Source organism: Pempheris klunzingeri, chromosome 19 (genome assembly GCF_042242105.1).
Source record: "Pempheris klunzingeri isolate RE-2024b chromosome 19, fPemKlu1.hap1, whole genome shotgun sequence".
In the NCBI taxonomy this organism is placed as follows: Eukaryota; Metazoa; Chordata; class Actinopteri; order Acropomatiformes; family Pempheridae; genus Pempheris; species Pempheris klunzingeri.
This window is the reverse complement of record NC_092030.1, coordinates 11,316,053-11,339,640: the sequence shown is the minus strand read 5'-3', so window position 1 is coordinate 11,339,640 and position 23,588 is coordinate 11,316,053. Positions and strand designations below refer to the sequence as shown.

The 23,588-nt window shown below is 40.2% G+C and overlaps 1 protein-coding gene across 1 annotated transcript; it reads left to right on the top strand.

Moving 5' to 3' along the window:
- The first annotated feature begins 1,144 nt into the window (after window positions 1-1,144).
- pam (peptidylglycine alpha-amidating monooxygenase) lies at window positions 1,145-22,288 on the top strand. Its single transcript, XM_070850074.1, has 25 exons — window positions 1,145-1,254; window positions 1,348-1,483; window positions 2,444-2,570; window positions 3,226-3,283; window positions 3,800-3,887; window positions 4,449-4,540; window positions 4,904-4,987; window positions 5,407-5,455; window positions 5,750-5,817; window positions 6,390-6,470; window positions 6,561-6,637; window positions 7,670-7,773; window positions 7,960-8,153; window positions 8,377-8,436; window positions 15,417-15,546; window positions 15,824-15,940; window positions 16,075-16,147; window positions 16,418-16,628; window positions 17,292-17,495; window positions 17,686-17,801; window positions 18,975-19,071; window positions 19,235-19,285; window positions 19,919-20,173; window positions 21,062-21,121; window positions 21,706-22,288. Exons 2-25 carry the CDS (start codon window positions 1,389-1,391, stop codon window positions 21,882-21,884), a joined length of 2,670 nt encoding a protein of 889 aa, XP_070706175.1. The 5' UTR covers window positions 1,145-1,254; window positions 1,348-1,388; the 3' UTR covers window positions 21,885-22,288.
- The last annotated feature ends 1,300 nt before the right edge of the window (window positions 22,289-23,588 follow it).

Below are 23,588 nucleotides of genomic sequence, written 5' to 3'. Positions count from 1 at the left end.
TTAACAACTCTGGTATTAGTTGTGTTGTCCAGGCAGTAAAGCATGTTTTATGTTGATGATTGATAATGATTTGTGACGGTAACACTTGAATTATATGGGAGCTGAAGGAAATATGCTATTGGTCAAGTTATAAAAAAAAACCCAGAATGCTTGCTGCAAGCAACAGAATGAGTGATAAACCTCAGAACACCATGGTAACAGGGTCTGAAGTACAGAGACACTGAGAAGAGGTGTGTTTGTATATGACATCCCCATAATCCTGGCCAGAAAGACATATTTATTTTAGATTCAGTTCATCTTGTTTTTATAATCACTCTATGATTTTGATCATCTCACCTCTTGCTTTCAGAGTTATTGATTTTGTAAGATGCTAAAATTAGCAAGGATATTTAGAGATATTTATAAGTTGTATCAGAATCTCCAGGTAATCCAAGTAATGTTACAGTATATAATGGTAAATGGACCATCTCCATTAAGAACATATAGGTAGGTATTGTATTGACAGAGCCTGCTGTGTTACTGTAAGATGCACCCGCATTCTTTAATGGACAGCCCGAGAATATTCACAGATCAGCCGGAGGGTTCAGTCGGGTCTCAGAAGCACCTTTAATTGAGGTTCACAGGTGAAATACAATGCAATACAACGCTGGGGTTCAGGCAGCGCTGGGCTCATGGCAGACCTTGGGGCGAGGTTCTGGCCAGAGGAGCCAAGAACTGGGTTTTCCAACAGATTTTAAAGGGTCCTGACAGAGATTATCACACGCAACCATGTTCGATTGGTCCGGTGGGTTCATGCGTCAGTCTCCACCAGCCGTCAGTGTTGTCTGCATAGGCATGTATCTAGCAGGAATATGTTTACAAAACAAGAACTTTCTGTTTCTTACAATCAAGATATTACATCTGCGTCTTAAAACAATAGAGGAGACACCAGTCTGTCAGGTCAGACTGACCTGTACAAAGTTTGAAACATATGAAACACTTTATGATTTAAAGTTCTAATTAACATTGAAAACATTTTGTTGTAATATTCAATTCTAATGTAACAGTTACTGTTCCATGTTTGTGCTGAGTTTGTCATCATGTCACCTCAGCAGTCAGTTAACACACGTGCTTTTTTTCCAGACAGACTTTTGACCCATTTTGCCTACTTGGAGGACCAAGGCATAAACTGCAATCCAACATGTTAAAGGAGTAAGGTCCAGCAGTGACCTTCACTTCTTCTCACATTCCTACTCCTTATCCGAGCTGAACAAGGTGAACAGCTGTGGCAGACACTCTGTTGTGCACTTAACTCACCCAGTCTTTGGCCAAAGGATAGCAGTAACAGCTTGTGTTTCATATTTGCAGCCTAGGCAGCAGTAGCAAAACACGCTGTGACAACCACAGGCATGATGACAGTCCCAGGGTTCTGTGTGCTGTTGCTAGCGTTCATCTGTCACAGCCACAGCCTGAACATACAGAACCCTCTGTACAGGTTCCAAAGGTAAGAAGAAAGCTCTTTTTTGTTTAGGATACAATGTGCTGGAGATCTGAAAGGTTCTATGGAAAGTTTTAGCTGTTAATCTGTCTATAAATATATATTTTTACATCTGGCTTGGTCATTCCTGCTTCTCAAGGCAACATTTTACCACCATCTTAAAGGTGACTAGAGTTTTCTTGTAAACTAACATGTTTACATTCAGTGTTTATGGCCAACACACAAGCTTGCAGTCTTCTTCATTGCTGCCTTTGCTGGTGTACTGCTGTGTGCTACTAGCTGCGATACTCCCACTAGGCCACAGATGGATCTACACACACCCTCAGTAAACTATTGCATTATGACTGCAGTCAAAACTGCTGCCTAGTGTACCACGTCTTCGTCTTGTCAGAGAAAAGGAAGCACAAAGAAGAAGTGCTAATTCACTGACTGTGTCATACTGGCGAGGTTCCACAACAGGGCCAGAGGGCCACCATTATGTGAAATATTTAGAGTGTGTGTTTTATCAAAAATTCATCATCAGCAGTGATATATCAATCTTCAAAAATCAGAGAGATAATCAATGATGTTCATAACAAAAGTGAATTGATTTTAATATTATAATAAATCATATTCTAATTATATTATTGCAATATTATTATTAGATATTTTTGTATATATGTTCTATGTGTGTGTAGAATGGAGGGAAACTTCCATTCCATTGTGCAATTGTAAAATGACAAATAACATGACTACTGGAATTTGCTAATGACCTAAAGGGACAATTTGTTTAATATTAGCAGGCATGAATTAAAAAGATGGTGTTACATGAACACATCAATGTTTTGCTTGTGTGTATTTCTGGGTACATGAGCTGTTGTGCCGAAGTGTAGCTGGGCAGTATGGCTGCTGCTTCTACTATTGATAACTGGTTGCCGCGGTGTAGAGCAGGAAGTAAACCACATTGTTCCTTTGTTCCTCCCTAAGGTCTCAGGAAAATGTCTTGTCAGATCCCGGCAGCAACTGTGTGTCCACAACCAATCAGCAGCCGGTCGTGACAAACGCTCACAACTTCTCTGTGGATATTCGAATGCCTGGTGTTGTCCCAGCTGGGGTGAGTTTGTTTCCCTCAAACTACTGAGTGACACTTCAAGAGTGTACTCATCATTTAAGATGAAACCATTAATCAATGAATGAATGAATCAATTAGTGAGCCTACAGAGAGTTAATCTGCAATTATTTTGATCATCTATGCATCTTTTAAGTCATTTTTCCGTCATTCATTGGTTGGTCATAGACCAAACAGTTAACTGAGAAAATATGCTACAATAAGTTCTCACTCATCATTATCTCTTGTGGAATTAAATTAACCTGAATATACCCTCATCTAGATGGCATTCATTCCTCTGGGGGGAGTTGGAGTGAATATTTCTTTCTCACCTACCTTACCTACTGTACAATTTCTCGTACCGGAGTTTGGTGTGAACAGACACGTTGCATTTTACAGTGTTGTGCATCTCTGAGGAGCTAGTGCTCTTACTGAATGTAATGAGCTCAGCGCACAGTTTGAGATTAGTTATAGGTTATAGGTTTTTGCTGACCTGATAGATGCTAAATCGATAACACCAAGATTCAGTCGGATGTCAGAACCCACACAATTAGGAAAAAAATGCATATATTGTGCTCAAACTGAAATAACTTTTTATTGTAAACAAAATTTCTCTGTTGTTCACTAATGAATATCATCGTTGTGCTCTTTAATGTTTCAGTCGGACACCTACCTGTGCATGGCACTTCCTGTGCCAAGTAGTCGAGATGCATATATTGGTGAGTAGATCTTCTTTAAAACATTTTTAGAGATGACAGTCACAGTGTGGAGCTCTTTTCTAAAAGCAAAAATCAGTGATAACCACACAGGCTAGATGGTACTTTTCTGGGAGATGATGTGGGTCAGCTGTACACTGCTGGATAAGATGCTTATTAAGAGCAACAGTAAAAGTAATAGTTGAATCAGACATGTGGTAGAAGTGGAGCAGCAGAAATCACAGCAGCAGTAGTAGATGCAGTAACGAAAGTACATTGCTTGTCGTTGTGTAATATTGTTGTGTATCATACTTACAAACTTTGTTTGAACTCATTGACAGCTTTGGTCAGGACACAAAATCTTTAAAATGTGTTTAGTCCTGGAGAACTTTGCTCTCCTTGATACAAGGGGCACGTGATGCAGCCTAAAGGTTGTGTTTGGGTTAGAGAGAATTGAACCTCAACACCTGAAGCATGTTTAGTCACTCAAGCATTTCATTAAATATTAAATATTTTAACCACTGCACTTTTCCTTCTCAGTGGACTTCATTCCGCATGCCAGTATGGACACAGTCCATCACATGCTGCTGTTTGGCTGCCAGACTCCTGTCTCTACCAGCGGCTACTGGTAATATCCAACTTCAGGTCACAGCTCAGTGTTTATAGTGTCTGTAATGAACATTTTCATGAGTAGAAAGCTTAAAAACAAAAATTCATTTTTTTAATGAAAAATATTGATTAAAATCATGGAAGTAAGTCTCGGTAACTGTTTTCAGTCCTTTAAGATTCAGTAAAGACACAAGCCAGTTGCAGTTTGTAGGGCTGAATACCATTTTACCAGTTTCCAAATGAATATTTAAATAGTTGTAGTTGTGATATGAAAATATTAGCATTCTATTTCACGTAATAATGCAAGGCATGCTTTTTCCTTCTATATGTGATATATACTCTATATCCAGCAGTTGTTGTAATCATTGGCTGTCTTGGCCAGGGCACGCATGCACAGCTGTTGTTTAGGACTTTGCCATTACTTAAATACCGGCTTTTAATGAAGAATGTGCAGTAGATCAAAATCCTAGGGTTAGGTTGGGTGTGAAGAGGCAATAGTAGGGAGGTATTTGTGTGTCTCTGTGATTCACTGTGCTTTCCCATCACAAAGTGGTACTGATTTTGTCCGTCCTACCTGAAGGGACTGTGGCAGTGTACAAGGCACTTGTGAGGATGAAGCTTCCATTATGTACGCCTGGGCTCGGAATGCACCGCCTACTAAATTACCCAAAGGTATGTGTCTCAAACTGTTAGTTCACAATTACCAAAAGTGATATTTATTCACTGACCTCAGGTTATATCTAACCACGTGGAGAGGTTATCCAGGTTTTGACAGATAAGATTTTTGCCCCTTCCCCAATACAATGGGATGGACATTATTAAAAATGATCATTAATCATTATTCATTATTCAAAAGTAGCAGACCGGTATCTTTCCAGAAACGGACATGAGGAGAATAACGACCATGAATGGTCAAGAATGAGTGTAGTTTATGGGTACATACATCTTTCCATCTTTTGCCCCTCAGTAGTTTATATCTCCATGTGGTCTCAGGTTTTTCTCTAACCTATGTTGTTCTTTTTGTTGTCTCATCAGATGTTGGTTTTAAAGTTGGAAAAAGTTCAAGAATGTCCTACTTTGTGCTGCAGATCCACTATGGAGATGTCAGTGCTTTCAGAGGTGGGTCCGAATGGTAGTTAAAGTCCTGACATTTACGTTACATAGAGATCATTTATGGAATCAGCCACATCAAATCCAGCAAAGGTCTGGAAAGATTCAAGAGTGACAGCAGTTCTAAATAATACAGGGGGAGACCATGCAAGATTAAATTTACTGTGTTAATTGTGTTCATGCGATCAGAAAAAAACAGCAGCGCAATGAAATAACAATTGTGAACATCATACTGTTCAGTTTGACACATTACAAGGAAGTCTCTTTGAGGATCTACTTGGTCTGCGTGGATTTGAATTGGACTGCACCATGTTTAAAAAAAACATAGAATTTGTGTAATTTACCTAAATGTCAACATTAGTGATTATAGTGCTCATCCAGATGAGATAATAAATGTATGTTTTTATTTTCATTTTTTTGCTTTGCAGATCATCATAGAGATTGCTCAGGACTTACCTTAAGAATGACATCCAAACCGTAAGTATTCATATGTGTCATCAAAATTTCTGTTGAATGCTGAATTAATAAAATCTCAGTAAAGGGAACTGTGAAACTTGGTGTCTGTGCGGTATGAAGAAAGAGTGGTAGGTTGTTTAGCTTGTTGTCTCTGAGACTTCTGTGTGTTTCCTCTGGAGCATTAGGAAGAATGTACATGTGGTGTAGCTTTGCAAGAAGGAATAAGAAGAGAATGTCCGGGGAAAAGGGATAAAAAAAAAATATGACCAAAGCTTTGCAGCCCTCTTACTGTGGCTCTTTCTGCCCTCCTCAAAGGCAGCCATTCATTGCTGGCATATACCTGCTCATGTCAGTGGACACAGTCATCCTTCCAGGAAAAAGAGGTATGTTTGATGTATTTTTTTTTCTAGGTGTATATTAGTCAAGTTTAAGATATTCATTTCCTGTTACAGATTTTTCCAGAAAGACAGAGTTTTTATATCACTTAGGAATATTTACTTGTTTTTCTTTCTTTTCATCAGACGTGAAAAAAATAACTGTCAACGCAGGTTTGATTTAGAGCTGCTGTGCAGTTTCTGGTTTCAGTTCAGTACTTGTCTTCCAGCCCAAATGGCAGAATGGGCATCCCACACTTCATTTGCATCAACATAAAGTTGATTAATCCCACTCTCTGTGCAAAGTTTAACACACATCCTGCTGTATGTGTCAAATCAGTGTTAAATCCTGCTGCTTGTGCCTTATTTTGCCTTGTGAAAGAATATGTTCTAATTAAGGCCGTTAAATAGCATTGTAGTGGTAGGTTACCCACCCCTATGTGCAAAAAAAGTACCAAAATACTAAATCCATAATTGGCATATAGTCCACATAATGATGATATGATAGGAGGGGCCCAAAGCGGCTGATCAGTTATTACAGATTGGACTTGCTTTGACATCTCTTCATTTTTCTTTGTCAGTTACAAATGCAGACATCGCCTGTGATTACACTTCACATCCCATCTACCCATTTGCCTTCAGGACCCACACACACCGACTTGGTGAGTCATATCAGAGAATTTAACAGGTTTAGCAGTTTCAGAGTAACCTTTATCAGTGTCAGTGGTAATCTGTGTGTGTTTCTGATACAGGTAAAGTGGTCAGTGGCTACAGGATCCGAGACGGCAAGTGGACTCTGATTGGGAGACAGTCCCCTCAGCTACCACAGGTGCGTTATCACACCAGAAGCAGTTTCTACGCAGAAGGTGTACCAAGAGTACTGAAACTGCTGCTGCTCTGCTACATGCTATCAGTTTCAGTGCTCCATCAGTGGCTACACAGGGGCATTCAAGTACAGTATAGTGTAGGTCACCTACCTTTTGTGAGCATAACTCACAATCACTGTGCAGGTGCAAAAAAGAAAAATACATAAGTGCGCATAGTGTGAGTTAAACACGATTTGCTATGCAACCTGAAAGACTGAAGAACACAGATGAAACATTGAAACATCTCCTGTGTGGACACGCTGTGAGACAGGAAAAATTAGGATGCCAGTTGTATATATAGAACAGTATTCTGTTCAAAATACACTGATACACCCTACTCCTTACTTCTTACATACTAGCTTCACTCTAAGGTAAAATGTAGTCACTATGATGATATTTCTCTGCTAAATGTAGCAGTTGATCAAAATTTAAAAACAAAAGAGTAGCACGACAATAATTTGGTATTAACAATTAAAATATTTGAACCCCCATCTTGGCAAGTATCCAGGAGTTAGATGACAAGGTTTCATATTTAGTAAATGAGCATGAGAATATGCAATTAATCCTGACTTTAATCTAATTTTGCAAGAAAGCCTTGCTTCTACACATAAACCATACTGAATTCTCCAACACCTTTGTCCATAGATTGAAATTTCAATCAATATTCCCTCAATTAACTCTTCAAGGAGTTGTGATGTACAGATATTTAGGATTATGATGGTTATACAGTCCCTTTATTAGTGGAATTTATCTTTGAGTGACTACTGAAGCATTTCATTTACCAAATAGGGGCCTGAATCAGAGTATCTGTAATTAATCTGTAATTATCTGTAATATAAGCTTGTCCAAGTTGTTCCAAGTAGTTTAAGGGTTTAATAATTATTAGATTAGATGTTTGTTGTGACTATTACATCTGAATTCAACCAAGAATATGATGCTCACAGCAGCTTTTCAAGCAGAGCACTGTTTGCTCATTGGCTGTGTTTGCTCTCCAGGCTTTCTATCCTGCTAACAAGGAGGTGAATGTGAAGTACGGTGATGCCATTGCTGCCAGATGTGTGTTTAATGGCGAGGGAAAAACCTCCAAAACTTATATTGGGTGAGTTCTGTGGTAAACCCAGTGTCCAAACCTGTCAGTGAATATTGTTAATTTACCGGCTGAGCCCTAAAGGCAGCCGGATGATGATAATGTTTTGGGCATTTTGTAGAAGAGGTCTTGATGATGCAGATATAGCAGCGCTCCACAGTGATGTATTTATCCCCAGGTGTTTTGTTTTCTCTGCAGTGGCACCTCTGATGATGAAATGTGCAACTTCTATATAATGTACTACATGGACAGCAAACATGCCATCCCCTACATGAACTGTATGGCGACTGGATCCAAAGAGCTTTTCCAGCATATTCCAGCTGAGGCCAATGTTCCCATCACTGTCAGTCCAGGTCATATGAACTCTATGATGCATATGGGACACTCAGCAGGTACAAAGACATCACATATTGTTTATGTTGCATACTTCTAACCCAAAGTTATTCAATTTAGCATTTCATTGCATTTCAGAAAGTGAATATGTGCTAACGCAACATTTACACTCACTTTTCCTACTTTTCTTCATGTGTGTCTCCTCTCATTTAATTCATCTTACGTTCTTTTACATTTCTTAAAAAGAACCTGACTAAACTAAATTCTGTTCTTCCCACAAAGATCATCAAGATAACAGATTGCTGTTGGATACAAGCAAAGGAGAGCAGGTTCTGGATCAGGGTAAGTTCAAGGACAATAAGCTGCACCACTGTATTAATTCAGCTACACTAGATTGCAAAAGTATTAATCCTCCCAGACTTCGAACACAGGTTTTCACCACAGAAACTCCTGCACCTCAGATTGTTGAGTTAGCCACCAAACAAACATTCACTGGGGAAAAGTGCTCTGCTGACATTAGTTTGCAGGCTAGATAGCTCATTAAATTCTGCACATTAAAAAGCATATTTACATATCTGCAAATGTCACTTCAGATGAAGTGGCTAGATGCCGCTGTGCTCCTTACTCTTCAACACCTCTTCCAACACCACTGCCTGCCCATGACATGTAGGCTCCAGTGCAGCTTTGTTTCCTTTGTTTCTCGCCCCTGAGGTGAAACATCGGCGCTTTTGCATCGTGCTTGCTGCTGTCAATCAATTACAGACCATGAACGTCCAGCTGACCGAGATGAAAAGAAGTGTTTTTCCACAGAGACCTTACCTCTTCCTTTTAATAGTATAAACTATTAATAATACATTAAAACACATTTACATTATTGTAATTACTACAAAGGATGAAGTCAATCAGATTTCATTTGGACTTATATACTTTATCGATTAAAAAATGTATCGTGTCCTTGTCATGGACACTTTGGTGAAAGGCGGAGCAGTTCACTGGTGATGATGGTGCGTCAGGTAGTGGGTCAGATAGCTGGTCAACTGAAACCTATTGTAAAGGTGAATGGAGAGCATCTGGCTGAGACCCTCGCCTGCAGAGTCTTCTCAACTCCCACCCCTGGAGGAAATTTTCCTGCATCTCAGGGGAGGTTGGGTACATGAAATCAGGCAGCCTTGTTCAGAGCGTTCATTCCTGAGGGAAATCTTGAATAAGAAGTCAGATAATGAGAGACTAGAAGGACTGCAATCTCTGCCATTACATATGCATGAAAACAGTTTGCTGATGTCATAAAGATGGAGACATTCAGTCTGAGAACAGTCTGTTAAAACAAAGAGCAAGGGGCTGCACTGGTGGAAGTGTATCGCTTCAGGTACCAGTGACACAATGAAATACAATCCTAGAAGTCCAGTTTGAGTGACAGATCTGTGAATTCAAAGGCTTATCAGACTTTGAAACACTAAACAGCGGTCTATGATACCACCAGAGTCACCTGGATTACAGTCCCTGTAGTGCCACTAGACTGGCCCATATGACAGTGCTGCATTTTTCCACAGGTTAAAGCACCTCCACACGAGAGGCCATTGTACATTAGGTCATAGATTAACCCTTTCTGTTCCGAAACGAGTTGCCACAAGTGAACATGCTCATGTGTGCTGAGCTACCAATCTCGATGCGTTGATGCGGATCCCTTAGATATGTTTTTTTTTTTTTAATTGCACCCAAGATACAAAATGAGTGTAACATTTTACAGTTGAAAGCTAAACTTGCCAGTGTTCTCTGGTGGACAAACTATGTCATATTTTTTAAATGACCTCAAACCTACTTTGACTTTGGCAATGTCTCATTACTTAGTGGCCAACATAAACACCATATACTGACATATATTTTCAATATGCTAATAACAGCCAGTAGCAATATCTCTTTCAGATAGCAGATGTGCGTATGAAGCCAGTGTACTGAATGTGCATTCAGTCTATTCGTATGAGACTAATTGTCACTGTTAGCGGAGATTCCTGTCTGCAGTGTAGTTAATAAACCTGACAGTTACACTGAATTACATCCAATAATACCATATTAAAGATCATCTTCATCTTTCAGCTCACACTCTCTTCATATGCATGCTTCCTCTCTCTCGATTGCCCAAACATCCACACTTTTTATTTCTCTGTAAATGTGTATGTGACGGAGCATGTCAGTGACTGACTGGCTTGGTGAAGTATCTACAGTGATGGGATTATATCAGATTATTATGGTGAAGAGTGAGCACAATCTGAAGGCACTTTTCTTCATTTAGCCCAGCAAGTGTACATTTCGGACCCCTCGCCTATGGACACTCCCTCTCGGTACTTAATGAAAGAACCAGTGTGGATACAATTGGCTGAAAACGACGTCCTTCTCAATATCTCCCCTTACCCATCGGAACAGGGCAGGGGAGTTCAAGTGTATTACTCCCTGTCCCAGAAACAACAGCAGAGTTCTCTCTCTTGCTTGTAATTTTTGTGATCCAGGAACTGATATTGCTGTTGAGCTTTACAATTTTTGTTGGGGGGGTTCACAAGTCCTTACAGATATTACAAGTTCATCCGGGCTTTTTGCCCCTGCACTGTCCCAGTTTATGCAATCCACCATAATGGTTGACTTTAAACATGTCACGTGATGCTTATTTAGTATCACAACAACAAAAAAAATACAGAAAAGACATACTGACATACAGATAATATCAATAAGACTCAAATATATTCATGTAACCGTAGCAGCATTCTTAAATACTATCTATTATTTAGATTATTAAACACGCATGCCCTGTAGATTTAAAAGGTTACTATAAAAACTGCAGTTTCATCTTTCACGAGGCACGTTAGTATTAGTCATCATGTATTTGTGTTGGTTACACAAGACTCCAGCTTTGATCAGGTCTCACAGTGGAAAGTAATGTGACCTAGAAGGCCCCACACCACTCTTGCAGCCTCATCCATTTCTCTGCTCTGGATCCGCACAGTCATCTTTTAAGTCTACAGGGGGTTATTCCTTGGGCTCTGATAAATAAAAGTTTGATTTGGGGTCATACAGGTTATGGGCAAAAAGGAAATCGTGGGCAGCTTTTTATTTTTATTTTGTTAGTCTTGCTGAACTATTTTGCACATGTAGGCCTTATAGATGTAAATATATATAAATGTTTTCATGATGTCTTTTTGCATCAATACAAGAAAAGCAATAAATAAAGTGTTAATTGTCCCAGAGTATGAGAAAATTTTTTTATTATTGGCCACAATGCCCAGCATTAGGCCATGTATCATTTTAATCTTCTAAAACATCCTGAGTTCCTGCCTAAGAGCATAAAGTATACAACGTTGAGCCAGGGTTGTTGTACCTCTAGTTTCTAATATTGCAACACAATATGTGCAAGTAGGTCTGTAGGTCAATAGTACAATATCAATAAAAAATACTGTGTGTCCCCTCAACTGACTTTATAAGGTACCTTTTCTAGAAAGGGTTACAGAATATGTACGATGATTAATCTTGTCAGTAGCTCATTCAGTGGCTTTAGCATCATTCCTGTCCATTCTTGTCTCTGTTGATTTCCTGCTGGCTAACAGACTTTCTGTCTTCAGAGCCACTCTTAACTGTCTGAACAGAAACTACTCACCTCTCAACCCAATTTTCTCTTAGGCCGAGCCTACCAAAACAGTACAGGCTATGTAATGGAAATAAGTATTAGAATAGATAAATATCTATTAGATTTTATGTTTTCATTGTCACTGTACCAACGACATATTTCACTTCGCTTCGCTTTTCTAACAAACAAAACTGTTACATTTGCCCTATGTAGCAAGACTTTGCTTTTAGTCCACGGTCTCCTTTTCCTTTATTTCCACTCTTTCCTGTCCTTCTTTATCTGTCTGTGCAGGTGCCCTCTATTCTTTTATGTCCAAGCTGCTAGGCCAGAGCAAGGACATAGTTCACAGTCAGTACAACCCCAGCGACTTGCAGAGAGCCCAGGCTGAGTTGGTGGCTCAGATTGATATTTTAATGCAAAAGAAAGACCTGGGCTCTCCCAGTTCCAGACTAGCCTTCCAAACCAGTGAGGATCCTGTTTTGGTGAGGGACAGAGTCCACAGATTCCATCAGCTTGAGGCCCTGGCAAAGCCGCAAAGAAGCAAGGCGCTAGCTGAAGGAAGAGGTGGGTCCTGGATGCTGTTTTATTGTTGTCACTGATGTTAAAAACGTCCCCTTTTTTTCTTTCCGTGGTCCAGTAGCACAGACACACTAGAGGAATTAATTGTGCTATGAAATGACGTATGAAATGAAGTATTTCTAGTTTTGGTTTGAGATCTGTGCAATGTTATCTATTGCATTTAAGTTACATTTGTGTTCTTTTTATGAAATTCTTTAAACCAATGAAAAATAGATGTATGGAGTAGTATGTACACCTGATTGTTAAATCAGAACATTACTGTGAGAAAACTTTCCTCTCCAGTTTTTTCTTTTTTCCCCCTGAGTGTTGCATCCTTTATTCCTCCCCACTTCTGTCTCCTTTCTCCTCATCCCTTTGTTTGCTGTCCCTCATGGATATGTTACCCAAACTGGCCCCATCAAAGCAGCCCCTCGCCTTTTTTAGTGTAGTAATCTTCAGTGTTATTTTCAGTCTGAATGCCTGAAAACTCATTTGTCTGCCCCATGGAAACAGCTGACACTCGTGTTCTGGCTTTAATGCAGAGTGTATGTTTCTCTTAAAGTCTCATTTTCTTATAAATGAATGCATTTCTGTCCTTTATAAAACATTTGCAACATACTGCATTTTTTTCCATCCATGTTTTCCATCTAGTCCTCTTCTTCCCTATTCTTTGTTGGTGCATTGCTGCATATCTTAGCACGTTACTACCACATGTAGCTCAGTGGAATAGTGTGACAACATTGGCTTGCAGATCAATCCATTCTATCTGTTGCTTCAGTGTGTGCTCACTTGATGGTTTGTTCAGCCGCCTCTGAAAAAACATTTTTTACAACAAATGCCTTTTGGATGAAGAGGGGAAGCTGCTCTCCCAAACTGAAGCTTCCAAAACAATCACAGAAATTTCCAAAGAGTATCTGTTTAAACTCAACATGGGAAACAACCTTTGGCTCTATTGTGTCAGTGTTGGGAAGTGTGTGCAGTGTGTGTCCATTTTCCTCTTGAAAGCCTGGACAGCTGCTAAATTAAATGAAATCACACAATGTGTTGTTCCTTCCCTGCAGCTGTAAATTAAGCTCATTAAGATGTGATGTAATGTAAGCCAAGAGGGGCATCACATCTGTCCTTCTTTCATCTTGCAAAAGGACTGATAGCTTGGTGCTCTTGGTGCTTCCTGAATCCTATGTTATATTAGAAACTTTGGATTTTGTTTCCAATGGCTCTCTAAAGCACTCCTGCCTTTACTCAATGATCTTATGTTGCTGTGTATCTGTAGGTCGCATTTGCATCGACTTGTTCCCAGAATTGTCTTAGCAGGCAATGTTGATGCACTGAGGATACCCCAAAAAACATTGACAAGTCATTGTATTCATGACTTCAGTATATTATTCTGCCAGAGAAGGGCACAGAATAGACTGATGGATAATACAGTGGTGTGAAGAGGTCTGGACTGTCCTCTTGGGTCACAGCTCCTCTCTTTTGTCATCATGGAAGGTGTCCCATTGGTGGTGGTTTCAGACTGATCCCTCTGGGTGTTCAAGGATAACTCTAATATTTTTACACCTTGGCCCTAGTTTTACTTATTTTGGTTTCAGAATGACTGGTAAGTTTTGGACTTGGTCCATTAGATCACCTCTGCAGGCAGCTGAGAACATGTGGCAAATGAGCTACATTGGCTGTAATGTAATCCTTGGGGGCAATTGTGCCATATCAAAGTAGATGCACTAAAATGCTTGTTTTTGCCACTGACAGGCTCAGTTTGTTATTCAAAGCGTCTGACAACATTACAGAAAGAATCCCTACAGTGATAGACCTGTAAGATCCCATTGTGATTTGAAAGCCACCGCTGCCACACCGGGGAGAACACTGCCCTCCCTCGCTGCGCTGACAGCAGGCTCACCGAGCAACACTCCAGCGGGGACATTCATCGTTAACTCTGTCCTAGCTCATGGTAGCGTGGCAGGGCTATTTCCAAGTTCAGTGTTCACTCTCCGCTACCACACTGGAAAAGAAACAACTCAAGAGCGAGTGTCTGTTCCTCCCCTTGCCCAATGCTAACTGCTGCCAGCCAAGCCGAGCACTCAGGAGCACTGAGCACTGTCACTAAAACTGGGACTGGGCGTCATTTTCAAACCAAACAGGCAGGGCTAATAGCTACGTATGGAGCAGCTTGACCTTCTGGTTCTTCTGTGTTCAGTTTACTTGTCAGATGGAAACTTTCCCCAAACACACACTCAAACATACAGCTGAACAGGATTTCCTATTCAGTTTTATTGCTGTACTTTTAATTTAAACTGTGATAATTGTCTTGCATTTTAGTTTTGTTTCTTCTTTAGTTTTAGTCTCTATTCTAGTTTCCTTCACATCTTTAACCCTTCAGTTTTGTTGGTATTGGCATTAATTCCTCATTGTTGGAGGTCCCACAGATGCCACTGATGCAAGTGTAAAATGTAAAATGACAATTGCAAAATCACTTACTTTTACGCTTTTAATTATCTGTTATCTTCTTCTGACACTAATAAAATGTAGTATGTAGAAAAGTACTAAACCAGAAACTGGGCTTTCATATGTGATCAACTTCATAAAGGAACCTATGTTTAATGGTTTTTAGACTGCAGAGGATTAAGTCCCTGATAAGCCACCAGTCTATATACCTTTTTAACATCAGAACAAAGGAGGTGTCAGAAAGTACTCATGGTTTGACGTTTTCTCACGACCTTTCTTTTTTCATACACATCTTTTTTTTGGCACTTTTGAATGATTTTAAATGATTGTCATGCCTTGCTCAAATGTGTTATAAACACTTTGTCATACGAATTAGTTATTTGCCAGCATTTCGAACTCCAAACGCAAAACTCTAAATGTCAATCTGCCAGTAGCAAAACGTAACAGCGTCACATATTCAGAGGCACCAGGTGTGGTCATAGATATGTGTACATGTTAACTCATTTTAACATAGTGTTTCTGTGTGTTCATCCATTGTCACCTTGGAGTTCAACTTGAGCCATAGAGGCAGTGATGAGCACTAAAAAGATGTGTATGAGTCCTCTTTCTGCAGCAGTTACAGAATGCCAGTGATGACCTTTGACACCACGCTGATGACAGCTAAACTCATGGGTTTGCCTGTGTCTGTTTTTGTGTCTGTGTGGTGTAGACAACCATTTGGAGCAAGTCACAACTTGGCCACAGAGTTCCCTCCAGCTGGGACAGGTGTCAGGACTTGCCCTCGACTCAGATTCTAACTTGGTGATTTTCCACAGAGGTGACCACCACTGGGGGGCCGAGTAAGTAGCAGCATTACCTGTTGATGCACACTTTTTGCATTCAAAACTGAAACATCTTAAAGGATATTTTTAAAATGGAGTGCCCACTCCCACCACTAATTATCACCAGCAGCCACACTGTCGAAGCAACTAGACAGGTGAAAAGGAGCTAGTCTGTGCAGATTGAAAGTGTCATAACTCATCCACTACTTTTACCAACCATGTAACCAAAATAAAAATTAAAGTTAACATGCTTAATAGTGACCCTGTGGAACTACACACTTTTTTGTTTTTTCAGCTCTTTTAACAGCCAGGCTAGGTACCAGCAGAGGTCCCTTGGTCCCATTCAGCAGTCCACTATTTTGGTTGTGGACCCAGCTAAAGGCAACATCCTGAAGGCTTCTGGCAGAAACATGTAAGTCATTGTTTGCTTTATTATGAATGAGAGTGCTGAGCATGAACCGAGGGCAACCAGTTGTTTCTTGTACTGTTGGCCATCCTTCATTACAGCCAGAGTGAAAACCAGCTTGCATTTCTCTGATTGTGCAGGTTTTACTTGCCTCATGGAATAACTACAGACAAGGAGAATAATTACTGGGTCACTGATGTGGCTCTTCATCAGGTAAGCTGCACTAGCGGAGCATGTTTTAATATCAACTGGCTCTAAAAAAACAACTTTAGAAGGATACCTGTTTATGATGAACTAACATTTATTTATATTTGAAAATTATTGATGAATAACTCTTATACACCATTTAGTTATTGAAAGTCATCTGTAAGCAGTAGGTCTGATGCTTGAATACTCTGAACATATTGAGATTCAATACACAGCTCAATTCCACTATCACATGATGCAACAGAACCAAAGAAAAGTCCCTTTCTGTACAATCAGGTGTTAAAAGTGAGCAGTGACGGCAGAGACAAAACCTTGCTGGCGCTGGGAGAGGCTTTCAAACCAGGAAGTGACAACAGCCACTTTTGCCAACCCACTGATGTGGCTGTAGACACTGAGACTGGGAACATCTTTGTGTCTGATGGGTACTGCAATTCCAGGATACTGAAGTTCTCTGCTGATGGGAAATATCTCACTGAGTGGGGTGCAGGTAGGAACCTGACTCTACACACACACACATACACACACATACACGCACGTTTTTTAAGTCTTGGTCAAGATGAACTTAATTATAAGTTCAAACTTAACGTTTGTCCATTGCCTGGATGAGATTTCCATTTTTATATCAAAGTTCAGGTAGGAGCCTACTGGCCTACTGTTCTTTTTAAGTGTAGGGGATTTAATGACTGCCACTATTGGACCGTACATGTGAGAAAAGCCTTGGTCGTCACTCAACAAGAAAAGGATGCAGGTCTTAGTGGACCGCTGCTGATCTTGACTAACCTCCTGCCATTTGTCCACTTATTTCTCACAGTCTTGTCCAGTGGATTGCACGGGTAGCTCAGCCTCGCTGCCCCTTATAGTGTGACCGTTTCAATTCATCTAAGTCAACAAATAGACGCAGACAGAAACTACAAAAAAAAAAGAGATGTGTTTGTACCAGCACTCCACTCACCTCTGCTCTCATTCCTCTGGCGTCCTCACTCATGCCAGCTCATACTGATAGCATAATGCGCTAAAATATTGACAGATGCTTGCGACTGTGACAATAGTTACTGGTTACTTTGCAGATTAACAGTTTATGTAAAAAACAATGCATTAATGTGGATTTAGTAGTTACATTCAGCCATCTTGTCTTTTTTTCTGACCGAAGGCTCATCAGACAGGAGGAGGCGCACGCCGTTCCACATCCCCCACAGCCTGGTGTTCCTTCCTGACAGACAGGAAGTTTGTGTGGCTGACAGGGAGAATGGCCGTATCCAGTGCTTCATTGCCAAAACTGGAGAGCTTGTCAAAGAAATAAAGAAAGAGGAGTTTGGAGGGGAGGTGTTTGCCATCACCTACAGCCCTGCTGGAGGTAAGTGCACTGATTGCACTGGTCTCTCCCTTTAAAGTCAGGTTGTCTTAGCAAGAAATTCAAGAATACAGCTTTAATAAGTGTTTTGAATACAAAGATTCCATTTACACTGTGTAATAGTAAGTGTCTAACAGCTGTGTGTGTGTGTGTGTGTGTGTGTGTGTGTGTGTGTGCGCGCATGTGCATGAAGGTGGTTTAATCTTTGCAGTAAATGGGGACTCTCCTTATCGCTCAGTTCCACTCAGAGGTTTTGTAATAAATTATTCAACCAAGGATATTCTGGATACCTTCAACCCAGAGAAAGAGGTACACAAACATACACACACACACATACACATGCTCCAGGCTGTTTTTGATTAAAGACAACAACTTAAAATGCCACTACTCGTTCCTTTCACTCATTTTTGTGAATTGATGACCTGCAATAAAGGTCTTCAGCTGGAATTCACCAGGTGCCCACCAGAATACCCCAGCCATCTTCCCAATGCACTATCCATTATTCATTATCTATATCTCAGCCCCTGTAGGGTCACAGTTGCTGAAGCCCATCTCAACAGATCTCCCAAAATAAAAACAACAGAAGTCTATATTATGCCAAGACATTACAGCACCCTCTGTTGGTGGATTTACATCACCACTTTGCATGCATCCACACTTTACTGTGGATGTGTCTCTTATGTTGGGGAGATAGATTAGACAGACTGTCCAAAAATGGCACTGTGCAACCAAAGGATGAAGTCATGTAGCTAGCAAACAAAGAACAAAATCAAGAAGAAATACATATTGAGAATGACATGCATTCTAGTCTATGCTGTATTGTGTCAACACATCTTCTTGCTTATGGGAATTTTGCACATTTTGTCTGTCTAGAAGGTGTAGTTCGACATGGATGTAAAGCATTTACCATAAAAGTACCTCTGTATGGTTGATATGAGTTATTTGGTAAATGGTCTGTATTTGTATAATTTCAACCACTCAAAGCGCTTTTACGTTACATCCTCATTCAGCCATTCACACATAATTCGTTCAGGAGGAATCTAAGTAGGAGGAGACTATTCTTTCACACACATTCACACACTGAAGCCGCTTCACGAGCAAGTTGGGGTTCAGTGCCAAGGACACTTTGACATGCTTGACTCATAGCTGGGATCGACCCACGACCTTCCGATTGAGGGAAATTCAACTTTTCCACTACTGACAGTTTAGGCATCATAACTACTTCGGCTGGCAGAGCTGCACAGAGCACGCACAGAAAATTACTATAAAAAATCACAGCTTCCTAATGCAAACAGAAGTGCAATTTGACCCAGCTATAGTAAGACGAGCTCAGCTAAAGTTTGCAAGTTAACCTCCACTCTACCTCCATCCTACTTTCTGAACAATAGGGACATGCGCCCTACCCAGACCATTGATCAACTGGAAACAATCATTTTTTCTGCCTAAACTTTGTCATTTAGCTGTGTTTACGTTTATTTGCAGGAGTTCAAAATGCCTCATGACATAGTTGGAACCAGGGATGGCAGCATCTTTGTTGGGGATGTAGGCAGTGAATCAGTCTTCAAGTTTACCACTGAGAGTAAGCTATGATGAATCAAAATGATTCAGTGCTCTGCTCAGATTCCATCTTAACTTGTGTGTATGAAATTGCGATTCCCTGTCATTTAACTTGTCAGCATTATTAACATGTACCCGCCACTGCATTTGAAAATACCTTGATTTTTTTCATCTTTATTTTTCAGAGTTACACCGCTCTGTTAAGAAAGCTGGAATAGAGGTTCAGGAACTTGAAGGTGAGTATTGTCAAATTTTACAGTTTCAGATTGCGTATTCAGTGTGATGATAAAAGTCCCCGCTCGTTCTGGAGGATCCAGCTGCTATTGCCACTATTATTTGCTGACACTACAAGGCAGCACACACAGCATGTTACACACATGAAAAAACACCTGCAGTCTTAGTGTTTTGTACACGTCCTTAGAGCAGAGGTGTATCCCAATGAGTTGATGCACATCATCCCGAGATGATACGCCTGTCCTGTTTCTCACGATATGTGTCAAGATCAGTGCATCATGTCCAGAAAACAGAATTCAGACACCAATTAGCACATCCTGGCTACTGAACCCCGACTATTCCTTGTGTCTGCATACTGTGTCCGGTGTGTGCTATGGGCAACACATGAAGCACTTCAAAGATGTGAATTCTCACCACAGGGTGCACATTTGGGAGGAGAAGTGAAAATAGGTGGGAGGTTCATGTTGTTGGTAGTTGTTGAACAGGCATTTCAGACCCAAGAAAATGATGTAGTGATGAAAACTCCCAGTGAGTTATTCTCTCAGTTGTGTGGTTTATTCTGTATGAAAATCAGAAACCAAAACACAAACCATGGAGTGGAAATCCTGTTAATCATAACATTTCTTTCTGTGTAGAAATGGAGGCATTTGTCCAAACTAAAGTGAGGCCAGAACACAACAACATGTCGAAGACAGCAGCCATTCAAGTGAAGCAAACTGTGCCTCATCAGCCTCAACCACAGCAAAAGGCAGAGGAGGAAAAGAAAGCGAAGAGCGCAGCGAAGCCAAACGGGGCGCAGGGTGTACTTCCAGCCATCATCACCACCCTGCTGCTCATCCCTCTGCTGCTAGTCATCTCCATAGGAGTCTTTATCTGCTGGAGGAAAAACAGTATGTATGCCGATAGAGCTATGGGGGAGTGTACAGAAGTGTGCTGAAAAGTTTTGAGATTGAAGAACACTCAAAATACATTGAAATTAGGCCACACCTCAATTTGACAAGGTTTAAAAGATCAGTTCACAGAAAGTTCAAATTTTTTCGAGTTTGCCTTAATATTATTATACATTGATTGCTGTAATCGGAAGACAAAATGCATTCATAAGTTCAAAGATAACATGAGGCTTCTGCAGCCTGAGTCAGACAAATTAAGATGGTATCTTCCTGAATTAGCCTTCCTGAATTTGTTGCGTGAAATTCCCACTCTGGGCGTCCACAGACAGTGTTTGCCTGCTGAGGTAAAGGAAGCTGTAACACAAGGTGGGAATTCCTTGGTTCAATGATGGTTATTTGTCTAGCCAGCTGTCTTATTCAGACTTATGAAGATATTAGCTTTGCTTGGACAACGAATGATAACCCTCATCCCTGAAGTACAGCTATAATGATAATGATAGGAATATGACTAATAATGGATGATGACTGATAATCGTAATAGAAGCAGTGGTGGTTACAGCGGCAGGCGGTCCACTAGAGTGATCCTTGGAATCCCACCAGCCACAGCCAGGCGTCCTGCGATCACAAGGACATCCTGCCTGGTATTCGTGCACACTCTGTGGAAGAGGAACAAATAAGTGTCCTTTTCTTTGGTTCTATTTGTGGAATACATCAGAGTTTTCTCTTCAGCATTTAGTGTGCTTGGCGACCAGCGACAGGCTGTCAGCTCCCTGCACATTACACACACAGTCGTTGTCCAGAGCCTGTGTGTGCTTTATTGTTGATATTTGGTCAGCATTCAGCTTAATATCATTGAATTTTTTTTTTTTTTTTTTTTTTTTTTTACAGACCAATGTGAGGTGAAAACTGAACCCAGCTCTGTGGGAGGGATCTTGGGAAAAATAAGAGGTACGTCTTGTATGACATTAAGAATAAAATAAGTATTCATATTCAGCTTTTTACCCACTGTCCATCCTGACTATGACCTGAGCAGGGTTCTGATCAACCCCTCACTGGTTTGTGACCTGATTCTGACACTAATTCTTTTATTGACGTGAAGTAAAATATAATTTTTAAGATTAAAAATCCAGTGTTTGTAATATATGAATATATATAATTTAATTCAACTTCTTTTCTATACAAAATGATGGTCCACTTATTTTGTATGCATCTAATATAGCTGTTGTACTGTAGACAGACAGAAGTAGCTCAGTTACCTATGTTATATTAGCTATGTATTATACTGTATTACCTTTGTAATACAGTATCAATCTCATCATGACGAAAGCTGCATCTGAGCGTTGATAACCAGTAGTGAAAATTAACCAGCTACATTTACTGAAATGTGACACTAGGGATATCCCAGTTTTCTGACCAAGAGCCCAATGTGAGTCCTTTAAGGTTTGCTATCTGCAGTGTCCGATCAGATACTTCTATTTCCCTAAATTGCATGTAGATACTCAACCTGTTGTTTCCTCCTCTCTGGTGGTCAGGTAAAGCCGTGGGCAGTCTGAACCTGGGGAACTTCTTTGCATCCCATAAGGGTTACAGTCGCCAGGGCTTTGACCAGCTGAGTACTGAAGGCAGCGACCAGGAGAGGAACGACGAGGACAGCAGCGACTCCGAGAACGAGGAGTACTCTGCCCTGCCACCTCCTCAGTCCTCCTCTTAGACGCTCTGGGACCCGCCACCAACCTTCTGCTTACATTGCCAAGATGTACGTTATTCATCATGTGTAACTGTTGTGTTAGCTGCAAATCGTATAGTTTATATATTTGAAAATGTAGTGTATATAAAAATAGTTTGGCATAATTTAGACAGTTTATTTAATCTTTATTTAATTTACCTGTGGTCCTGACACAGCCTTCATTCACACGTATCCCTATAACAGATTTATTTTCCCCAAATCAAACTTCAGTTCACTATTTAGTGAAGTTATTAGCCTTAAAACAAGAACAAAATTGCCAATGGCCTGAGATAATTCCACTTTTATTTGTGCAGTAGTATCAAGAACTTGAAATAAGCTGTTTTGTATTGGAAACAGGCAAGTCCAAGCCAATAACTGGATCTTTATTTTAACTTCACTGAATGGCTTTTTTTTTTTTTAGACAGGGAATGACTGAATGTGGTCAAATATTTCACCGTCGTCAGTCGATGTTTTACATTTGTACTCAGAGTGGCCTGTTTGAAAACCTTATGGGCTCTGTTTTCATGGTGGCGCCACGACCAGCGCTTCCACCACTTGTGTGTTTGCCCCATTGCACAGGTGGGAGAAACCACCTTGTGCTGGTTTCTGTGTCTGCTCCATTAAAAAAGAGCCCCAAGAAAACGAACAGAAAACTGCTGTTGTCACCCGTTTAGTGGTTGGCCATTTATTTTCTTCGTCAGCGTTTTGACTCTGTTGAGTCAGAACCGGACTTTTTCATGACATTTCAACGTCCGAGCAGAATTTCAGTTCAGTTACTGAACTTTTGTTATTTTAAAAATGAATAATCTAACATTACTGATCTGTAATGCATTACATTCACCTTACTTTTACTGGGAAAGTGCATCGTAGCCTGCATAAATATCTTCCAAGTAGTGAAGCTGCACACAGCATTATTTCAACAAGGTTTGATTTCAGTAACATTTCACCTGTAATTTTGTGCCTTTGTACATCTGTGTTTTGCCTTTCTTTAGCACCTGCCATTACAAAATGTACCTATGGGTGAAAACAGCTGCTGCTAGTAGAGCTTGTACTATATTGATTTTTCTTCCAAGTGTACGGAAAATGGATGTTATTACATATATTTGTCTGTATGAATGTGTGTGTGTGTGTGTGTGTGTGTGTGTGTGTGTACAGTGCCAATCAAACATTGTTCAACAGCCAAGTCTCAAGCTCTGTAACTGTACATCAAACTCACTAGTTGAGTTAACCTACAGTTTATCTCACATGTTAATGGTTAAGTAACCACATCAGTCTGATTTTAGCTCCTTATCTAATATAATATAAACTTAGCTCTCCATTTTTAGATGCATGCTGTACTCTCAAAGCTTTCTGGAGCAGTCAACTTTATTGTTTTTCGGTAATGCACTTTAAGTGTGGATGAATTCTGTCTGCACTACATCAATATTGAAGGGCTGCAACTAGCAGTTCTTTCCAGTATTGATTAATCCGGCCTTTAGTCTCTCAGTTACTTAATCAATCGTCTCATCTATGAAATATCGAAATATATTTATATATCCATCTTTCTTCCTCAGAGCCCAAACTGAAATATTCAAATGTCTTGTTTTGTCCAAGCAACATTTCAGAACCAAAGAACGATGACTACTATAGATGACAGAGAAAACTAACAATTATTCACATTTAAGAAGCTGAACCAGTGAACTTTTGGCA

Excerpts from the sequence above, each read along its gene's own strand:
- pam (XM_070850074.1), top strand. The coding sequence starts at position 1,389 with ATGATGACAGTCCCAGGGTTCTGTGTGCTGTTGCTAGCGTTCATCTGT. Across the intron at positions 1,484-2,443 it reads CCTCTGTACAGGTTCCAAAG|GTCTCAGGAAAATGTCTTGT; the intron begins GTAAGAAGAAAG and ends TTCCTCCCTAAG. Across the intron at positions 19,072-19,234 it reads CTTCAAGTTTACCACTGAGA|AGTTACACCGCTCTGTTAAG; the intron begins GTAAGCTATGAT and ends TTTATTTTTCAG.